Source organism: Condylura cristata, unplaced genomic scaffold (genome assembly GCF_000260355.1).
Source record: "Condylura cristata isolate star-nosed mole 26May11 unplaced genomic scaffold, ConCri1.0 scaffold00029, whole genome shotgun sequence".
NCBI classification, from domain to species: domain Eukaryota; kingdom Metazoa; phylum Chordata; class Mammalia; order Eulipotyphla; family Talpidae; genus Condylura; species Condylura cristata.
Genome location: NW_004567130.1, coordinates 9280789 through 9297600, shown reverse-complemented (window position 1 = coordinate 9297600; position 16812 = coordinate 9280789). Strand labels below are relative to the sequence as shown.

Genomic DNA, 16812 nt, shown 5'->3' with positions numbered 1-16812 from the left:
AAACATATGTCTTTTGCAGCAACAATGATGGAGCTGGAAAAGATCATGCTTAGTGAAATAAGCCAGAAGGAAAAGGAAAAATACCGGATGGTTTCTCTCATAGCAGGAATATAATGGAACAGGCAAGAAAATAATGATAATGATGAACAGCTATATACCAGAGACATTTTGTGGGGTGGAGTGGGGAATGGGATAAAAAACAGTGGTGGGGGGGGAGGGAAGTGCACTAGGCTTTGGTGATGGCACACAGTTGATTTGGTGATGGGAAACCCAAGGGGATTATAACTGAGATGGAAAAATGCACAAAAATATGTAAAAATAAACTATTATAAAATTTTTAAAAATTAAGAATAAGAAAAAAATAACAAATTTAAATGTGTGCTAAATGCTAATACACATTATCTCAAATTCACTAATAATTAGGGATATGTGAATCAATCATGAGGGATTACCATTTCACATTCAGTAAAAAGGCAAAAAGCATAAACTTGTATAATATTAGTTACTGGCAAGAATGGAGGACAGTTTCCCCCACTGTTAGGAGAATATAAATTCATATAATCACTTTGGAAAATAGTTTTACATGACCTAATAAAGCTGGAAATGTGCAAGCCCTAGGGCCCTCCCTGGTGGTGCAATGGGTTAAAGCACAGCACTATGAAGCTATCGGCAGCCACTAAAACACAAGTTCGATCCCCAGCCACGGAGCTGACCCACATGGCATGGCAGATCTCTCCTGACCCACCTGCTGCTCCACTCAGCAGTTTATTTCAGTACATTTTCCTGTTCTTCTCCCCACTCTGTCTCTGTGAATCCTCTCACCCCCCTGCCCTGCATACCAGTTCCTGTATACATAAACAAACTTATCCCAGAAGTCTATATACACATATGTATACCAGGAGTATGTACATGAATTTTTATAACAATTAAAAAAAAAAGGATGTCTATCTATAGTAGAATATTCTACCACAGTGAAAGTAAAGGTCCATACACAAATAGATAAATCCCTTTTTCATAATCAAGCAAAAGAAGCAAATCACAGAATACCTAGAATACAACAATTACATAAAATTTTAAAATAAGCCGATAAGATCATAGATAGTAAAACCATAAAGAGCCAGGAAAGAGCTATCACAGATGTTTGGCAAGTGGTAATCTTTGGAAAAGGAGGGGATACATTGAGAAGGGGGCACACAGTGGCTTCTAAAGTAGTGGCAATGTCTATTTCTTAGCCTGAATAGAAGGTATATAAATGCTCACGTCAGTCTTTAAACTGTACATATTATTTCTTACATTCTGTTGTATATGTGACATAATTCAAAATAAAATAATTTTGAAAATCATTATGGGGTTCTACAAATATACACAAGTATTGATGTATGTATATGTGTTCAATGAGGGAAAAGAACAGAATTCTTAGTGAGAAAAGGTAGTAAACACGTCACTGGACTTACTAAGTTCTCTCATGACAGGCTGTCTGAGAGAGGAACTAGAATTGATTCACCACGAAGTGCAGTTTTGAAATGTAATTTCTACTCAACTCAATGTATGCTTGAGAAGTATTTGTCACGTGCCTTATTTAATCTATCAATTTAACTATTTATTCTCAGGTTGTCCTGCTTTCATTTCAGTTGATAAAAGAATTTTTAAATTTATGGGCCCTCCCTGGTGGTGCAGCAGGTTAAAGCACAGCACTGAGAAGCTAAAGCCACTTCTGCATGAGTTCGATTTCCACCTGGTCCCAGAAGTGACCACATGGCGCAGCAGACCTCTCCTGACCCACCCGCTGCTCCCCTCAGCAGTGTATTTTGTCAATCTGCCTGTTCTGCTCCCCACTCTGTCTTTGGTGAAGCCTCTCGCCACCCCTGAGCCTCTGGCCTGTACCCTAGTTCTGGATGCACAAATAAATAAATCTTTAAAAAAAAAAAAAAGGAATTTTTAAATTTAAAAGATAAAAATCTAGTTGAAACATGCTCATTCTTTTCTTAACTTTTATTCTTTTTCAACCTAGCTATATTAGCTATATCTTCCTTGGGTGGAATAAGAAAAAAGTTGATTCAAATTCTAAAGTCTGACATTGTGAAAATGTGTAATAATGGAAAACATGTATTGTTTGGTTATTTCCACAAATTAATTGATGCTTCAATATAATAAACATGATAGTTAAAGGATGAGAAAAAAACCTCAAGAGGTACTTCAGTCATAAAATTTTGAGCAAGACTCATGTAATCCTAATCTCAAAATATCTCCTGAAAATCAGATTTTAGCAACCACTTAGCAATCTGAAAAATGTTTATGTCTAACTCAGAACCCTTTTAATATAATGCTGGTATAAAGTAAACCTCACTACTCAGTTAAGGGTAAATTTACCTTGGGCACAGGGGACCCCAGCAAGTATTCAACTCCAAGTCTTTATTGGAAGAAGTAGGGAGGCAAAGGGCTCAGATTACTGTCTAATTGGCTCTGGTAACTCCAGCCCCACCAGCTACCTAGTTTTCCTCCTACTTACTACCAAAGCTTGTCCCTCTATATAACCAAGAGTTGACCATAATTTTGTTTTCATTCTGACTTGAATTTGCCCATAAACTTTTGCTCACCCAACCCCCTCCCAACAAATCACTCCTCTTGAATAATCAAGAGTTTTATTCATACTGCCAGAGGGTATGAATAAATACCTAGAATATATTCTTAAATCCTAAAAATGTTAGGTATAAAAAATGAAAAAAAGAAAATACCAAATTTTCTAAATGTATGGGTACCTTTTATGAAAGAAGTATACTGGAAAACCTTTTTTTTTCTCCTATTCATAAATAATTTCATAAAACAAAGTATATTTCCTTCTTGAAATCTTTTTTTTTTTTTTTAGAGTGAAGAATCCTTGAAATCAGGTGTGAGTCTTGTTTCAGACTTTATACCTAGGACACTCCATTAGACCCTGTCACTACGATATGACCTGTGTAGGAACTGAAAGATGTCATTTAGGTGTAACTGAAGCAATGCAGTCTCACTTAAGCTTTGCCTTACCTGATTGTTGCATTCTTCTTCTTCTTCATCACAGTCTAGACCCTGATGGGCAATCTCAGTAATGCTGTTCTCCTGAAAGAGATTGTTCTCCAAATCAGATACTCTGGTGGCTTCAGTTGTGACTTTTACTTTCATGCTATGAAAACCAGTGGAGACCAGTCCCACTTGCAGATTTACAGGTTCCCCCTCGAACAACAGGAAGTGTGAGTTTACCCCCTCTTTAAAACCAGGGGGTTGGTAATCATGTGGGGTCACTGCAAAATGAAAAGGGAAGAAAACCATGAGTTTCAATAGAACAAGTCATTGCTCTTTCATTTGAAGCAGCATATATCTTTCCCAGATGCTTGTAAAATCTTTCACTAACAAAAAATACTACTTCAGTATTAAAGAAGGAATTATATAAGAGGTCTCTACCTACCTGCATTATAGTAGTGGAGTTTCATAGTAAGTATAACATCATTAGGAAGGGGGCCAAGGTTCTGCATCAGTATATACAATTTACGGATCAGCAGTACACTAGCTTTCTTAACATCATCACTGTTTGTCCCACTTTCGAAGCTTGTACTACGGCTATAACCACATAGAAAAACAGTGCATTATCCAATCATATATAATATTGAAAATCTATTCCAAAAAACCAAAACATTTTACTATGTGAGCAAAAAATGTAAACTAAATATCAGGACACTCTTCAGACTGTTTAGAATGTAAGTTAGACTTGTGGCTATACTTTTAGCAATACATATATAAAGAACTTAAGTAGCAAGTTCCCTTAAGACTGTTTTTAAAGACCTGATTTAAAAAGAAATTACAAAAAACCTCATGCTATAATAATGAAAACAACAGATTTGAAATTAGGAGACCTGAAATCTAATATTGACTCTGGTGCAAATTATCTCAGTGAAGTTGCTTAGACACTAAGTTAATTTGTGAGATAAGCCTATACACATTTCTATACCTACTAAATAATTATCAACTCTGGGCTTTTCTATTATCTGATTATCTCTCAAAGGTGTACCCTTCCTTACTCTTACATGGATTACAACAATGACTATTTATTCTTATTACTTTTTTCAAACCCACACTAAAAAGCACTCTCCACATCACTACTGGAAAAAATATTCTAATCTTTCTTGCTTAACATTCTTCTATGACATCCACCAACTTTCAATCAAGTTCAAGAATGATGAGTGTAGTTTTTCATGAATAGCCACATCCTCACCTCCATCTTCATCTACAACTACATCTCAGTTTCTTTGCACCTATGTGTATTTCCATAAGCTATTCACTTTGCTTGTAGTGTGATTTTTCTTACTTCCTAATGCATCCTTTAACCCTCATGCATCTGTCACCTCCTCAAGGAAGTCTCCTCAAGAAAGTCCCTGATGATTTCTGTATACTTTAACCCTGTTTATAACTGTATGTCTCCCTTTGGACTGAAAGTGGCTATATCTTTAATCTCCACAGTACCAAGTTATAGTAACTACTCAATAAACATCGTTGAATTAATTAATCAATCAACAAACTGGACTAAACTACCTTTCAACAAAACATTTTTATTTCTCTCTAAAGATTTCTTTTCCAAAATCTCTCACATTTGAGTAGTTTCTACGACTGCAATACATTTTCCTTTGCATAAAGCTTTTCATATAGTGAACACTCAATAGTGAAAAACAGTGCTAAGTAACTGAATTCCCGAAGCAGTGTGAACTCATAAGACAGACTATTAAATGAACACACTTACTCATTTTCAATTTTAAACTACTTATTTTTATCTACAAGGATTAAACCAATTTGAAATAGGTTACCAGAGTGAAGAACTATAGCCATGTATCTCACAGAATCCCCAACTTATGATGGTTCAACTAACACTTTTTGACATATAGTGGTATGAAAGTGATTTGCTTTCAGTAGGAACATGGTACAGTATTTCCTCAGGATGCTGGGCAGTAGCATTTTTTTACTTACAATATATTTTTTAAGTAATTTTATTTATTTTGTATATTAGAACTGCAGTGTAGGCAAGAGGATTCACCAAAGACAGAATACGGAGAAGAACAGGCAGATCCCTTGAAATACGATACTAAGGGGAGCAGCGGTAAAATAGGAGAGGTCTGTTGCACCATGTGGATTAACTTCCTGATCAGGGCTCTAACATAGACCAACTCGGTGGGCCCTCACTGTGGAAGTGCTGAGACTTAAACCCTAGGCTGCCAGGGAGAGCCTACAATATTTTTTAACTTACAATAGGTTTATTAGAATATAACCTGGTAAGTGAAGGACAACATGGACATCATAGTCCTAAACTTATATTCACATAAAATATATTCAAAACTCCCTTACACTCTTTTTAAAAGGAAAATGGCTTTAATATGGAAGAGTTGATATGATAATTTTGTATGAACCATTTTTGAAAGAAATGCCTACTTTTAGTTTCTAAGAAATTTATGTTTCACTGCTAACATCTCAGCATGAGATTTCAGAACAAGAGTTTTATTTGGTTGTCAGTAGTACTTATATTTTAATTTAAATGAGTAAAAAAGAATTTTCTGTGAGAGATTATGTATGAAAAGTGATTTACAATCTGCATCATACAAAAGTGTTATATACAAGTGCTATGCAAAGGTTAGCTTATGATGATTAATATTTTAACTATCATTTCTAGAACACATTTCTTGTCACATCCAAGTTTTCTCTGTACAAATGAGAGTAAATCTTCAGACTATCAAACTTGCATTAAGTTATGAGGCAGTTAACAATACAAAAAAAATGAAAATTAGGTCACATTTCTCTTCAGAGCCATTCTTTTTGGGGCCATTTGTCACCCTGAAAAATGAGCCCTCCACTCCACAGGGTTTTCACCATCATCCAACTCTTCTACCTCTATGTCATCTTATCAGCAACACTTGGCTCTATCTGCATCCAAGAACTACTGGAAAGGAATAATGTTGCAATTTATAATACATCTCCATCTGCACTGAGGACCTTATGAAGCAAATGTTCTCTTTGTATTTTACACACTAATATACATTATACCTGAAATTTTAAGACACAGGAAATACATTTATGTGACATAGTAGAGTAAGCAGATGAGAATACTTGTGTTTATGGACAAATAGTTCATGGGTTTTACTATTCCAGGCCCACTCTGGACATACTGAGAGCAGAGAGGATCAATACTGTCCTAAACAATTGAAAATTTGGGGGTTAGTGGCAAGATATAGTCTTCAATCAGCATCATGTATACAGCATTTTTTTTTTTTGCATACAGCATTTTTAATACAATCTCTGTCCAAGAATTACTACCATCACCACCATTCTAGGTGCCACTGGTGTTTATCATGAGTCAGGCATGACAGAGTTTTATGTATGCATTACAACTCAATGATCACAACAAGCATATTATTAATTCTATACAGAAAAGAATATTAATGTTTAGGTAGATTGAGTAATCTAGCCAAATTTACATAGCCAGTAATAGAGATGGGCTTCCAAGCTAGGTCTTTTTGTCTTAGAAATTAAACCTTTTAGCCCTAAATGTAACTGTGTATAGACCCTATTATATCACCTACAAAAAGAAGCAAAGTAAAGATTCATCTGTGAACCTTAGTAATCTGAACAATTATTATGGTCTCTTTTTAAAGTTATTTTTTAAATATAGTTTTAATTCTATAGTATAGGACTGGCAGAAAAGTTACAAAAGAAATACAAGGCATGGCCCTTCCTGGTGGCACAGCAGGTTAAAGCACAGCACTGAGAATCTGAAAGCTGCTTCTGCATGAGTTCGACTCCCGCCTGCCCCGGAGGTGACCACATGGCGTGGCAGACCTCTCCTGACCTGCCTGCTGCTCCCCTCAGCAGTGTACTTCCATGATCTGCCTGTTCTGCTCCCCACCCTGTCTCTGGTGAAGCCTCTCGCTGCCCCTGAGCCTCTAGCCTGTATCCAGTTCTGTGTGCACAAATAAATAAATCTTTAAAAAAAAAAAAAGAAAGAAAGAAATACAAGGCATACTTCTTGCCTTAAGAAGCTTATATATTTCAAACCTATATATTTCTCATGTTTACTAAATAATTAGATACTACCTGTCAAAATCCATAGAGACTCCTTCTTTTGTATACTTGAATTTGAATTGGTATATCTCAGTCACTTTCTAGAAATAGCAGAGGAAATAGAGAAAGCAATTGTTTTTAAAAGGAATCTTACCTGATAATGGAGGAACGTTTTCATTTTTGTTTGCCATTGATTGGCCATTGGTTTACAGCATTATATAATATTTAGGAGTATAGCATCAAGCCTTCATAAATATGAACTGTACCTACCACCAAAGTTCCAGTATCATTTACCACTATAAAATTAATCCCTTCTACCCATTCTTTCCATCCTCCTCCCTCCCAGCCTCTTTCCCCGCTAGTGACCACCATTTTGTTCTCAGAGTCTAAGAGTTGCTTTTGTCTTGTTTTGTTCATTTGCTTTGTTTATATTCCACCACTTGAATGAAACCATCTGGTATTTTTCTTTCTCTTTCTGATTTATTTCACTTAGGTACATTTGCATTATATACTTACTATACTATCAACATATCTGTTTGTTTCATAGGACTTAATATTACTTGAAATTATCTTACTTATTTCTATTATATTCTACTATTCAATACCCATAGCATTATTCAGCATTATATTATTCAGGAGTATTATTTCCAGATAAAAAGAACAGTCAATTTTCTCCTTCATGCTAAAATGTTTAGGTGGAAAATTCTATTGTTATACTTGGAAAAACTAGAGAAACTAAGTCACAAAGTAGTCTGATGTGGCATAGGTAAATGACAATGGAGCTAGGTGAGAAACCCTTCGTTAGAATAACAGATATATACTGAACATCTACTTTGTGTCTGGCACAGGAGTCACATGGTGGTATGATATGATAGGGGTGAACATGACATAAAGGCTCTTGTTTTTCTGGAATACACAGCCTGGCGGGAGGGTTAGCCAATAAAGTAAATAAGTAAGATCATTTCAAGCAATATTAAATAATATGAACAGATTAAGAACATGCTGTGATAAAGAATACACTGGCTTTAGAATAAATTTAATGGAAGGGGTACTGATTTAGCTTGAAAGGACCAAGGAGGGCCACTCTGAAGAGGTGATGGTTGAGCTGATTCTCAGTGGGAAAAGAAATTGGTTATGTGCAGGCCAGAGAGAAATAGGAATCCCCAGGAAAATGGAACAGCAATGTAAGGTCTAAAGTAGGAAAGGAAGCCTCTTCTGGAACCAGGGAGAAGGCCAAGTGATGGCGATGAGAAAGCAAGGAGAGTGTGAAAGTTGTAGAGATTTGTCCAAACGATGAAAGATTTGGATTTTATTCTAAACAAACTAGAATCCATTGAAGGGTTTTGATCATGGCATAATTTGTAGTTTTAAAAGATTACCATGGCTATTTTAAAAATGAAGAGGGGAAGTAAAAACCATGAGGGCTACTGAGAGGTTATTGTGTGGTTCGGAAGAAACTAGAATGGGAATATATAAACTAGAAACTAGAAAAGTTAGAAAAGGAATCAGGATATATGACATCAGGTCTTATTTCCTTGTTGTTTAATCCTGCACTAAAAACTATTACTATTATTTACTCCCATCGCTGTTATGAAAACTGGCAATAAAAAAGGGACAAATTTTCTCACAAGATATATTCCATTTAAAATAATGGAATAGTAGTTAAATTAAACCTCTGACCCAGACACATTGAACAGTTTGTCCACAGAACTGCAGAATTTGCTACAAAGGGCATGAATTAAAGTCAGAACACAAGAAATGCCTTTCATATGCCTATTTCAGTATTTGTTCCTTGACACCATGGGATAAGGATGTTAGATAGATCATAAAGATCTGGTCTCCCAGCTCTAGTGATATAAAACCTTTAAAAACAAATTAATAATAAATGATCAAGTCCAGGGGAAATTGGCTCATGTTGCTTCAATTTTAGAAAGAATGGTTTGCAATGGAGTTAATTTTAAAAAAGAAAAATATTTTGCTAGCAAGACAGTATACTTGAGAATTCAAACCAAGTTCAGAAGTATTATTTGTGAGTACAATAGTTAATGTATATAAAGCTAAAGTACCAATAGCAATAGGTTTACTTCACACCTCTAGGTACACAGCAGCCTGCCCTTTCTGCATTGATATGGGTTTAAGTGCCCTAACAAACAAACAACACTTATTTCTGCCCACTCATCTTTCTCAACTTACTCTAACTTTTTGATATATTTTTAAAAATTATATCAAAAGCAAGTCCTTCAATAGTTGATCATCTTATCAATACTATTATTTGGCCCCCTCAATCACCTAATGAAAAAGTCATGTATAATTTTTTTTTTACAGAAGATACTAAACCTTAATAACTTCATTTGACTTTGATCAATTAAGGTATATTTACAATAGGCACTAGTCTTGTCTTCATAAAACTTTTCCTGCTTTTCATACAAATGTTTTGCCTAATATAGATGAACCTTTAAACTACTAATAATGACTTTATTTTTCATACTGAATATACTGACATGAACTAAAGCATTAGCAACATAAACATCCTTTCCTTCTTTACGTTCCAATCCATTGTCAAGACTTTTCAGGTCTTTCCAAAGCATATCCAAATCCATCTCATTCTTTGAAACTAAAGTGTTATTGACCTATTCGGGTCACCAACATCATACCCTATCTGATCTACTTGCTTCCAAACTACTCCTAGTATAACTCTTTCTGGTTTATAGCTATATATTAAGCTACAAATCTCTCCTTTGCGTAAAACTTCCCAATGATTTCCATTGCTTTTAGGATAAGTTTACGCTTTTAGCTCACAAATCTCATCTGCCTCTGCTACCTTTCTGCCTTTTCTTTTTCTTCTCCCTTGCATTTACTAATAAGCTCTACTCCCAAGGCACCCTTTATGTACACAAATATGCAAGATACTTCCCTACCTTAAGGCCATTGCACAGATTTACTTTGGAACATACTATCTCTCATTGATGATCATCATGATAATATATTTAGACACTGCCTTAATGTCCTACATATGCTTATTCCTATGTAGCCAACACTCAGATAGGTATTATCCTCATAATATATGAAGCTAGTAAGTGGTGGAGCTGGAATGTTATTCCATGCCAGCAATGCTAACTACTAAGCTATTCTGCCATTTACATGCCACTGTGTCTCAAGGACCTTCATAGGCTGAGTCCTTTGGCCCCTCCGAGAGGCCTTCCATGTAAGGCCCTCCAACCCCTCCAGGCACTCTCCAGGGTACCACTTTCTTTTATTTTTGCCTACTTAAAACTGATTTGCTAATTTTGGTTCACTTTTTAATTGTTTATCCTCTCTCATAAGAAGGTAAATTTCCAGAGGAATGGTATCTTGCCTATCTTGTAATTCCTATACATTTATATCTTTAGTAAGCTGAGGCACATATAGGGAACCCAAGTAATATTTGTATAAATATCCAGCCAAGAGAGAGTTCATGTTCAATTAAGACTTTATTCTAGAAGGATTTTTAAAAAATAAGTTTTATTTTATTTGTCTATTTATTTTTGCATAGAGTGTAGGCCTGAGGTATGGGGCAAGGGGGGATTGAGTGGATTCACCAGAGACAGAATAAGTAGAATAAGTAGATTTACTGAAATATACTCAAGCTATAGCATGACAGATGCTGAGACTTAACCCCTAGGCCACCAGGGAGGTCTAGAAAGATTTTATAGAATAAAGACACTAGAAACGTTTATAGTTCTGCTCCTGAAGCAGTCTGTTAAGAGAAGATATTGATCTGGCCTCTCTCATGGCACAAAGGTTAAGATGTTAACAGCCACTACAGCATGAGTTCATCTCCTGCCAGGGAGCTAAACCACATGGTATAGCAAACTTTTTTTGTCTTACCTGCTGCTCCCCTCAGCAGTGTATTTCAGTAAATCTGCCTGTTCTGCTCTCCACTCTGTTTCTGGTGAATCCTCTCACCCTCCCACACCTCTGCCCTGCACACCAGTTCTTTTATACATAAATAAATCTTTTTATAAAAAAAGATTAGATATTAACCACTTCCAATATGTACAAAGGAACAGACAGATGGTGAAACAATAAGACTTTGGTCCTCACGATAGTCATATCTACTAATATTAATATTGCTATTGTTTCTGCAACTTTATTTAGGGAAGGGCACACTTTTAAAATATGAATGAAAAAATGTGGGACCATATCATGGATGCCAAAGACTATTTATATGACAATATTGTTTTGTGAACATATAAAAGAATGAGATCAGGGAGGTAAACTGTGTCAATGACTTGATGCAACCACAATATATCAACCATCAAACAATGTGGTTCCATGGTAATTTTAGGCTCTGAATATTGCTGTACCATAGTTATAATGATTACTCATTCATTTGGTGATATTTTGTGTCTTTATATATGTATATAGATATATTTTACATCATTCTTCATTTTATGCCTTTTCCCATCTCGGTTGTAAACCCCTTGGACTTCCCACTACCAATTCACCCATGTGCCGTCACCATAGTCTCATGTGATATTTTGTGTCATTTAATAATCTCAAACATGACACCAAATTTTCTAGTAATCAAAAGTATGCCACATACACATGGAGTTCAGGGATCATGGCTATAGCAGGAAACAACCTGTAAATGTTCAAAATACTTTTTTCTGAGACATAAATTATAGCTCAGAATTTCATGTCATAAGTTTTTGTCTCCTAGCTTCACTATTATATACACACATATCCTGCATTAAAACTTATTTAGTAGTTTTCTTCCCACTCAAGATTTTTCTGTTGTTAAGTCCAATCTGTTCAACATTTCACTGCTGAACAATAACTTATTACATTGATGAAAGACCACTCTATTAACACATAATGGGAGGAGGTAAGCATTTGTAAACTAAATGAGATTTTAAAAACTGTAAAAAGGGCTTGTTTTGGCATTAAGACATTATCACCCACATATATGCACCAGTTTTCTTCCACTGTGCACATAGCTCACTATTAATAATCTTGCTAAGAAAGGATGTGAAAAGCTAAATTAGTCTTGAATGCTGCCATTTGGTTAAAATCCATAGGTTTAGAGAAGGAAAACTTGAAAGCAAGGAAAGAGGAAGGGAGGTGGTGAAGAGGAAGACAAAAAGAGAAGAATGAAAGGAAAGAACAGAGCTCCTCCCTCCATTTCTTTGCCACAACCACAGCTGCCATTCAAAATAAACCACACAAGTAACAGTATGTATCCAGGCTATTATATTATATTATACTCTAGGATATAGAAAACTCCTGTCCTCAAGAATTCACAATCTGGTTGGGGAAAATAAGTAATCTACATGAATTGCTGGGTCCTGCTGGGGAAAAAATTATGAAGAAGAAAGAAATCAGTGTGAACAAAATAAAAGAGATTTTTGTGAAAGACTTAGACATAAGTTGGCCTGAGGAGGAATGGAATTCAATAAGCAGAAGAATAAAATCTAGAGAGTAGCAAAGAGGTAAACTTCTGAAAGTCTATGAAAAGGTCAAGAGTTAGAATGTAATTGGCAATAAAACAGCTTAGAATTATACTTTATCTTCCAAAAAAACAAAACCAGAAAGGATTCTTTTATAATAAGTAATATAGTTTTATATAAACAGAGATTCTTAAAGGTTGAAATGTTAGAAAACAGGCTCAGTTCTACTCAATGGTTTTGTTCATATCCCTCAGGTACCAATTCTCAAAGAATTGGTAAAGTTTATAATAAAACACAGAGAAGTGGATCTCACTATGAGTTCTATGGTTCATATGGTAGTCTAGTAATATAATCTATAGCTTCAACTCATATAAACATATTTAATATACCTATCTCTGGGTGTGTTCTTACCTCCGGTTCCTTGGGATTTGTGTAAAGCTATTTAAGAAAAAAACAAAAAAACATTTAGTTTCTGTAACTGTCACAAAATTCATTTTTATGTGAAGAATTCATTTTGAGCTATATTACTGAGTACTACTATACATATATGACATATATCTGTCAAGCTAGAAATAGATAAATATTCAATGTTATAAATATTTTCTACATATATTTCAAGTCAGAGAGATAAATTATGTTCTTATGTTGTGAACACAGAGTCTTCAGAATATTCTGTGGACACTGGCTACAAGGAAAATGATAACTAGGTATTTATAATTACTGTGACTGAGCTATAAGTAAATTCTAAATAATCTATTGTTTTAAAAAAGTTTTAAATAAATCATAATCTAAGACTTTCAATGTCATCTCATTTTCTTTCTATTCTTAGCCATAAACACCATACTATTCCCAGAAGTATTCAAACCATCAAAAATTCTATGATATTTCAGAAACAAAAAGTTTGGTCTATAAAGTAACTTAAAAATGAGACGTGATAGACAATATAGATGAAGCAGATAATTAATATATCCTATATATTTCTTCTATATTGTAATACACTAAAGAGATACATAGTCTCTGATTTTTTTAAGACTTCTGACAGATTCTATGTTAATTCCAAAATGTCTTAGAACAGATAAATTCAGAGAGGATATTGTGTAATGTTTCACCTGCTAAAAGACAATGAAGTAGATAGAAGTTTCATCTTTAAATGTGTACTTACTGTAAGTATTGCCATGTGTAGCTTCAAGACAAAAAAAATTATTGTTACTATATACTCATACCAATATGATTGTTATTTTAAATAAAGTTTAATTAAAATATGACTGTCAAGAGTTTTAAAGACTTTGGTAGAAAAAAATTATTCAGAAGATCAGAAAAAGTATACTAATTATATATCCATTTAGGTTGTGCCTACTTCATTTTCTGGGGAGGGGAAAGATGTGGAAAAAAAAATCCTTACTCCCTATATTCTATTTTGGGAGGCAAAAGGTATCCAAAATAACCATCATTATTAAAAATTTAATATATCACATATTTTCAAAAGTTATAACTAATTTACTGCAGTAATTTTCTTTTTCATTTTAAAAGGGCAGGTTTATTAGGAAAAAGAGAGAGGGAAAAACGGACACTGTATAGATACCGGTGAGAAGACAGCTACTGCTGCTGCTGCTTTTACCAGAGACAGTATGTTAAAAGAGATGCCTGCATGGACACAGGAAGGCAATCTGCGCTGCTACAGTAAAAAATTTGAAGTCTGATATAAATCTATAAAATGCTTATTCTCCCTATATACACATTACTACAAATTTTCTCTGCTTGAAAGAGTAATGGAATAGGTATGTAGAAACATAATTATATTCTTATATATGATAAATATGTGATAAATTTTTTAAACTAGAATATAAATGAGGAAATTTTAGGACCATAATTTATAACAAATTAGTCATCGATTGCACCCAAAGGGCTTAAACTTTAGTGACACTGTGTGGCTGTTTTGGTTACTGCAGGCAATCAATTAAAACTACATACTGAAACTAAGTCACATTAATTATTCAATTAAAAGTTTACTCATTCATTCTTTGATTCAAAAAAAGACATGGCCCCTGACTTCAGGGGAAATGCACACCAACTAGGGAAAAAAACACTAAAGGATGAAATCACATGGATCAGTACATTGCTACAATTGGGTTAATGTTGGGATAATTGTTATGAAGCAGCAGTATAGGGTACTTGAGGACACTAACCATAGGGAAAACCTAGACTGGGATAGAAAGCAGTGGTGGAGAGTTGTCAGGGAAGACCTCCTCAAGAAGGTAAATATTTAAGCTAAGCTATGAAAGAGCAATTAGAGTTAACAGGGCAAAGGGTATAAGGAAAGAAATATTCCAAGCAAAAGGAACACTATATACAAAGGTAAAAGCATTTGGCATGTTCCATGGTCCTTATATACCTTGATCATGGTGAGCAATGGTGAAAGGGATACCTTAAAAAGACATCATACAGGCCTTACAGATCACATAAAGGACTCTGAAATTTACTTTGAAAGCTATGAAAGAATGTTTGGCAAAAGACATGATCAGACTTAAGTTTCTGAAAGAATATATTGTGTATGTGGGTTGGCAAGGTTGGGGACTGAGAATGGAAATGAGGAGAAATCAGGAGGTTATATACAACTGTTGGGTAAATGAAGATTGCTCAGGCTTTTCCACCACTGGCCTTTGTGGCTATCACATACAGCCTTGAATACAAGGGGTGCTTGGGAACGTGGGCTCAGGATGCACATGCCTCATGATGGACACCTGAAGTATGGGGTGGGCATGAATAGATGGGCACAACTGAGCCTGGAAGCTGAGCACATAAGGACTGAACAGTGGCAGAGGATGGTGCAGTTGAGTATGGCTATGAGAAAGAGACCACGAGAGAATGCCAGAGAGTAAGATTAACTAGGGGCTGTGAGGCCTGCTAGCCTCCTGCCCACACCGTGCCCCACCCAGACCCCTGCCTGCCCCTGCCTCACTAAAAATAGTGTAGAAAGATCGTTAAAAGTCTGAACAAGCCACTGAGGGCTCCAAGACTCTCCTTTGTTCCCGCTGCCCTACTGCCTACCTCCACTACAACATAGTATTTCTATAATGAGTTTCTTAAAATACATATTCTTTTTTTTTTTAATTCAAGCATGGTATAATACAGTCCCCCACAAAACTGTAAGAGTCACCTAAAATTTCACAACTAAAAGTACAATCATCATCTTTAACAGGGCAGATGTTTCAAGATCTCTAGATCTTGACGTTACTCAATTTTTAAAGCACTAATTATTAAATAATAATATTTAAATTATTATTTAAAGCACTAATTATTCTAGTACTGAGGGCACCCTGGGAAGAGTTATATTAACAACGGAAAAACCTTATAAATGCTATTTACTTGAGTCTAAGTCATTCATCTAAAGTGGTGTTTTTTAATCTCCCCAACAGTAAAATTGATTGATTCATCCTTATGTGTAATAAAATAAAGTAAAATAAATTCAACCAAACTAGGCATATATTCTTTTTATATTACACTGTTATTTTAGTATATGTAATACTGTAATTATTTAAGAAAAGACTCTCAGACTGTCACCTCTTGTGTGGAAGAATCACATCTTTCTCTCATTTTTATCTCCTCCAGTACCAAGGCACAATGTGCAGCACAGATTAAATAAGCAAGAAAGGAAAGGCTAAGGAAGGCTGGAGAAAGGAGGAGGGAAAAAAGGAAGGAGGAAAGAGGGAGGGAGAAAAGGAGAAAGGGAGGAAGGAGAAAGGAGGTCCCTAAGCCAGCAGTCTCAACACCATCAGGAATTTGTCTGAAATGTAAATTCTCACATCAGAAATGTGGGAGTAGAGCCTGGCAATATGTTTTAACAAGTCCTCCAGCTGATTCTGATGTAAGCTAATGCTTTTAAACTTCTGGTTTAGATATCTAGCTCATTTAATTCTCAAGCAATCCTATTACTCCCATTTTAAGTGATTAAAAAAAAAAAAAAAAGCTAAGGTACCAAGAGGTAGCTTGTTTGCCTGATGTCACAAAGGTTTAAAAAGCAGTAATGGGATTCACTTCAGACTGATTTGAGAATTCAAGCTCTTAACAATATTGTACTGTCCCTCAATAACAGACACTAAGGAAATGGATAAAAGAGAATTAACAGTGTTCACTACAGTAGTGATAAAGATGATAGTCAAAATATCTATTTTTCATATATAAATAGTAAACTGATATGAAAAAAATCAATATTTAAGTTTCCAACATGGGGCAGGTACTGACCCATTAAAAAAATGTCAATTTGGCCCTCCCTGGTGGCGCAGCGGGTTAAAGCACAGCACTGAGAATC

General features: G+C 35.1%; 1 protein-coding gene across 1 annotated transcript in view; it reads right to left on the bottom strand.

Annotated features, from left to right (window-relative positions):
- HORMAD2 (HORMA domain containing 2) overlaps positions 1-16812 on the bottom strand; it is a 78762-nt gene that overhangs the window by 50124 nt on the left and 11826 nt on the right. The window contains exons 5-9 of the mRNA XM_012730921.1: positions 13666-13686; positions 12915-12941; positions 7108-7175; positions 3443-3594; positions 3025-3278 (exon numbers count right to left, since the gene is read on the bottom strand). Of these exons, the coding sequence (XP_012586375.1) occupies positions 3025-3278; positions 3443-3594; positions 7108-7175; positions 12915-12941; positions 13666-13686 (522 nt within the window). The remainder of the gene's footprint in view (positions 1-3024; positions 3279-3442; positions 3595-7107; positions 7176-12914; positions 12942-13665; positions 13687-16812) is intronic.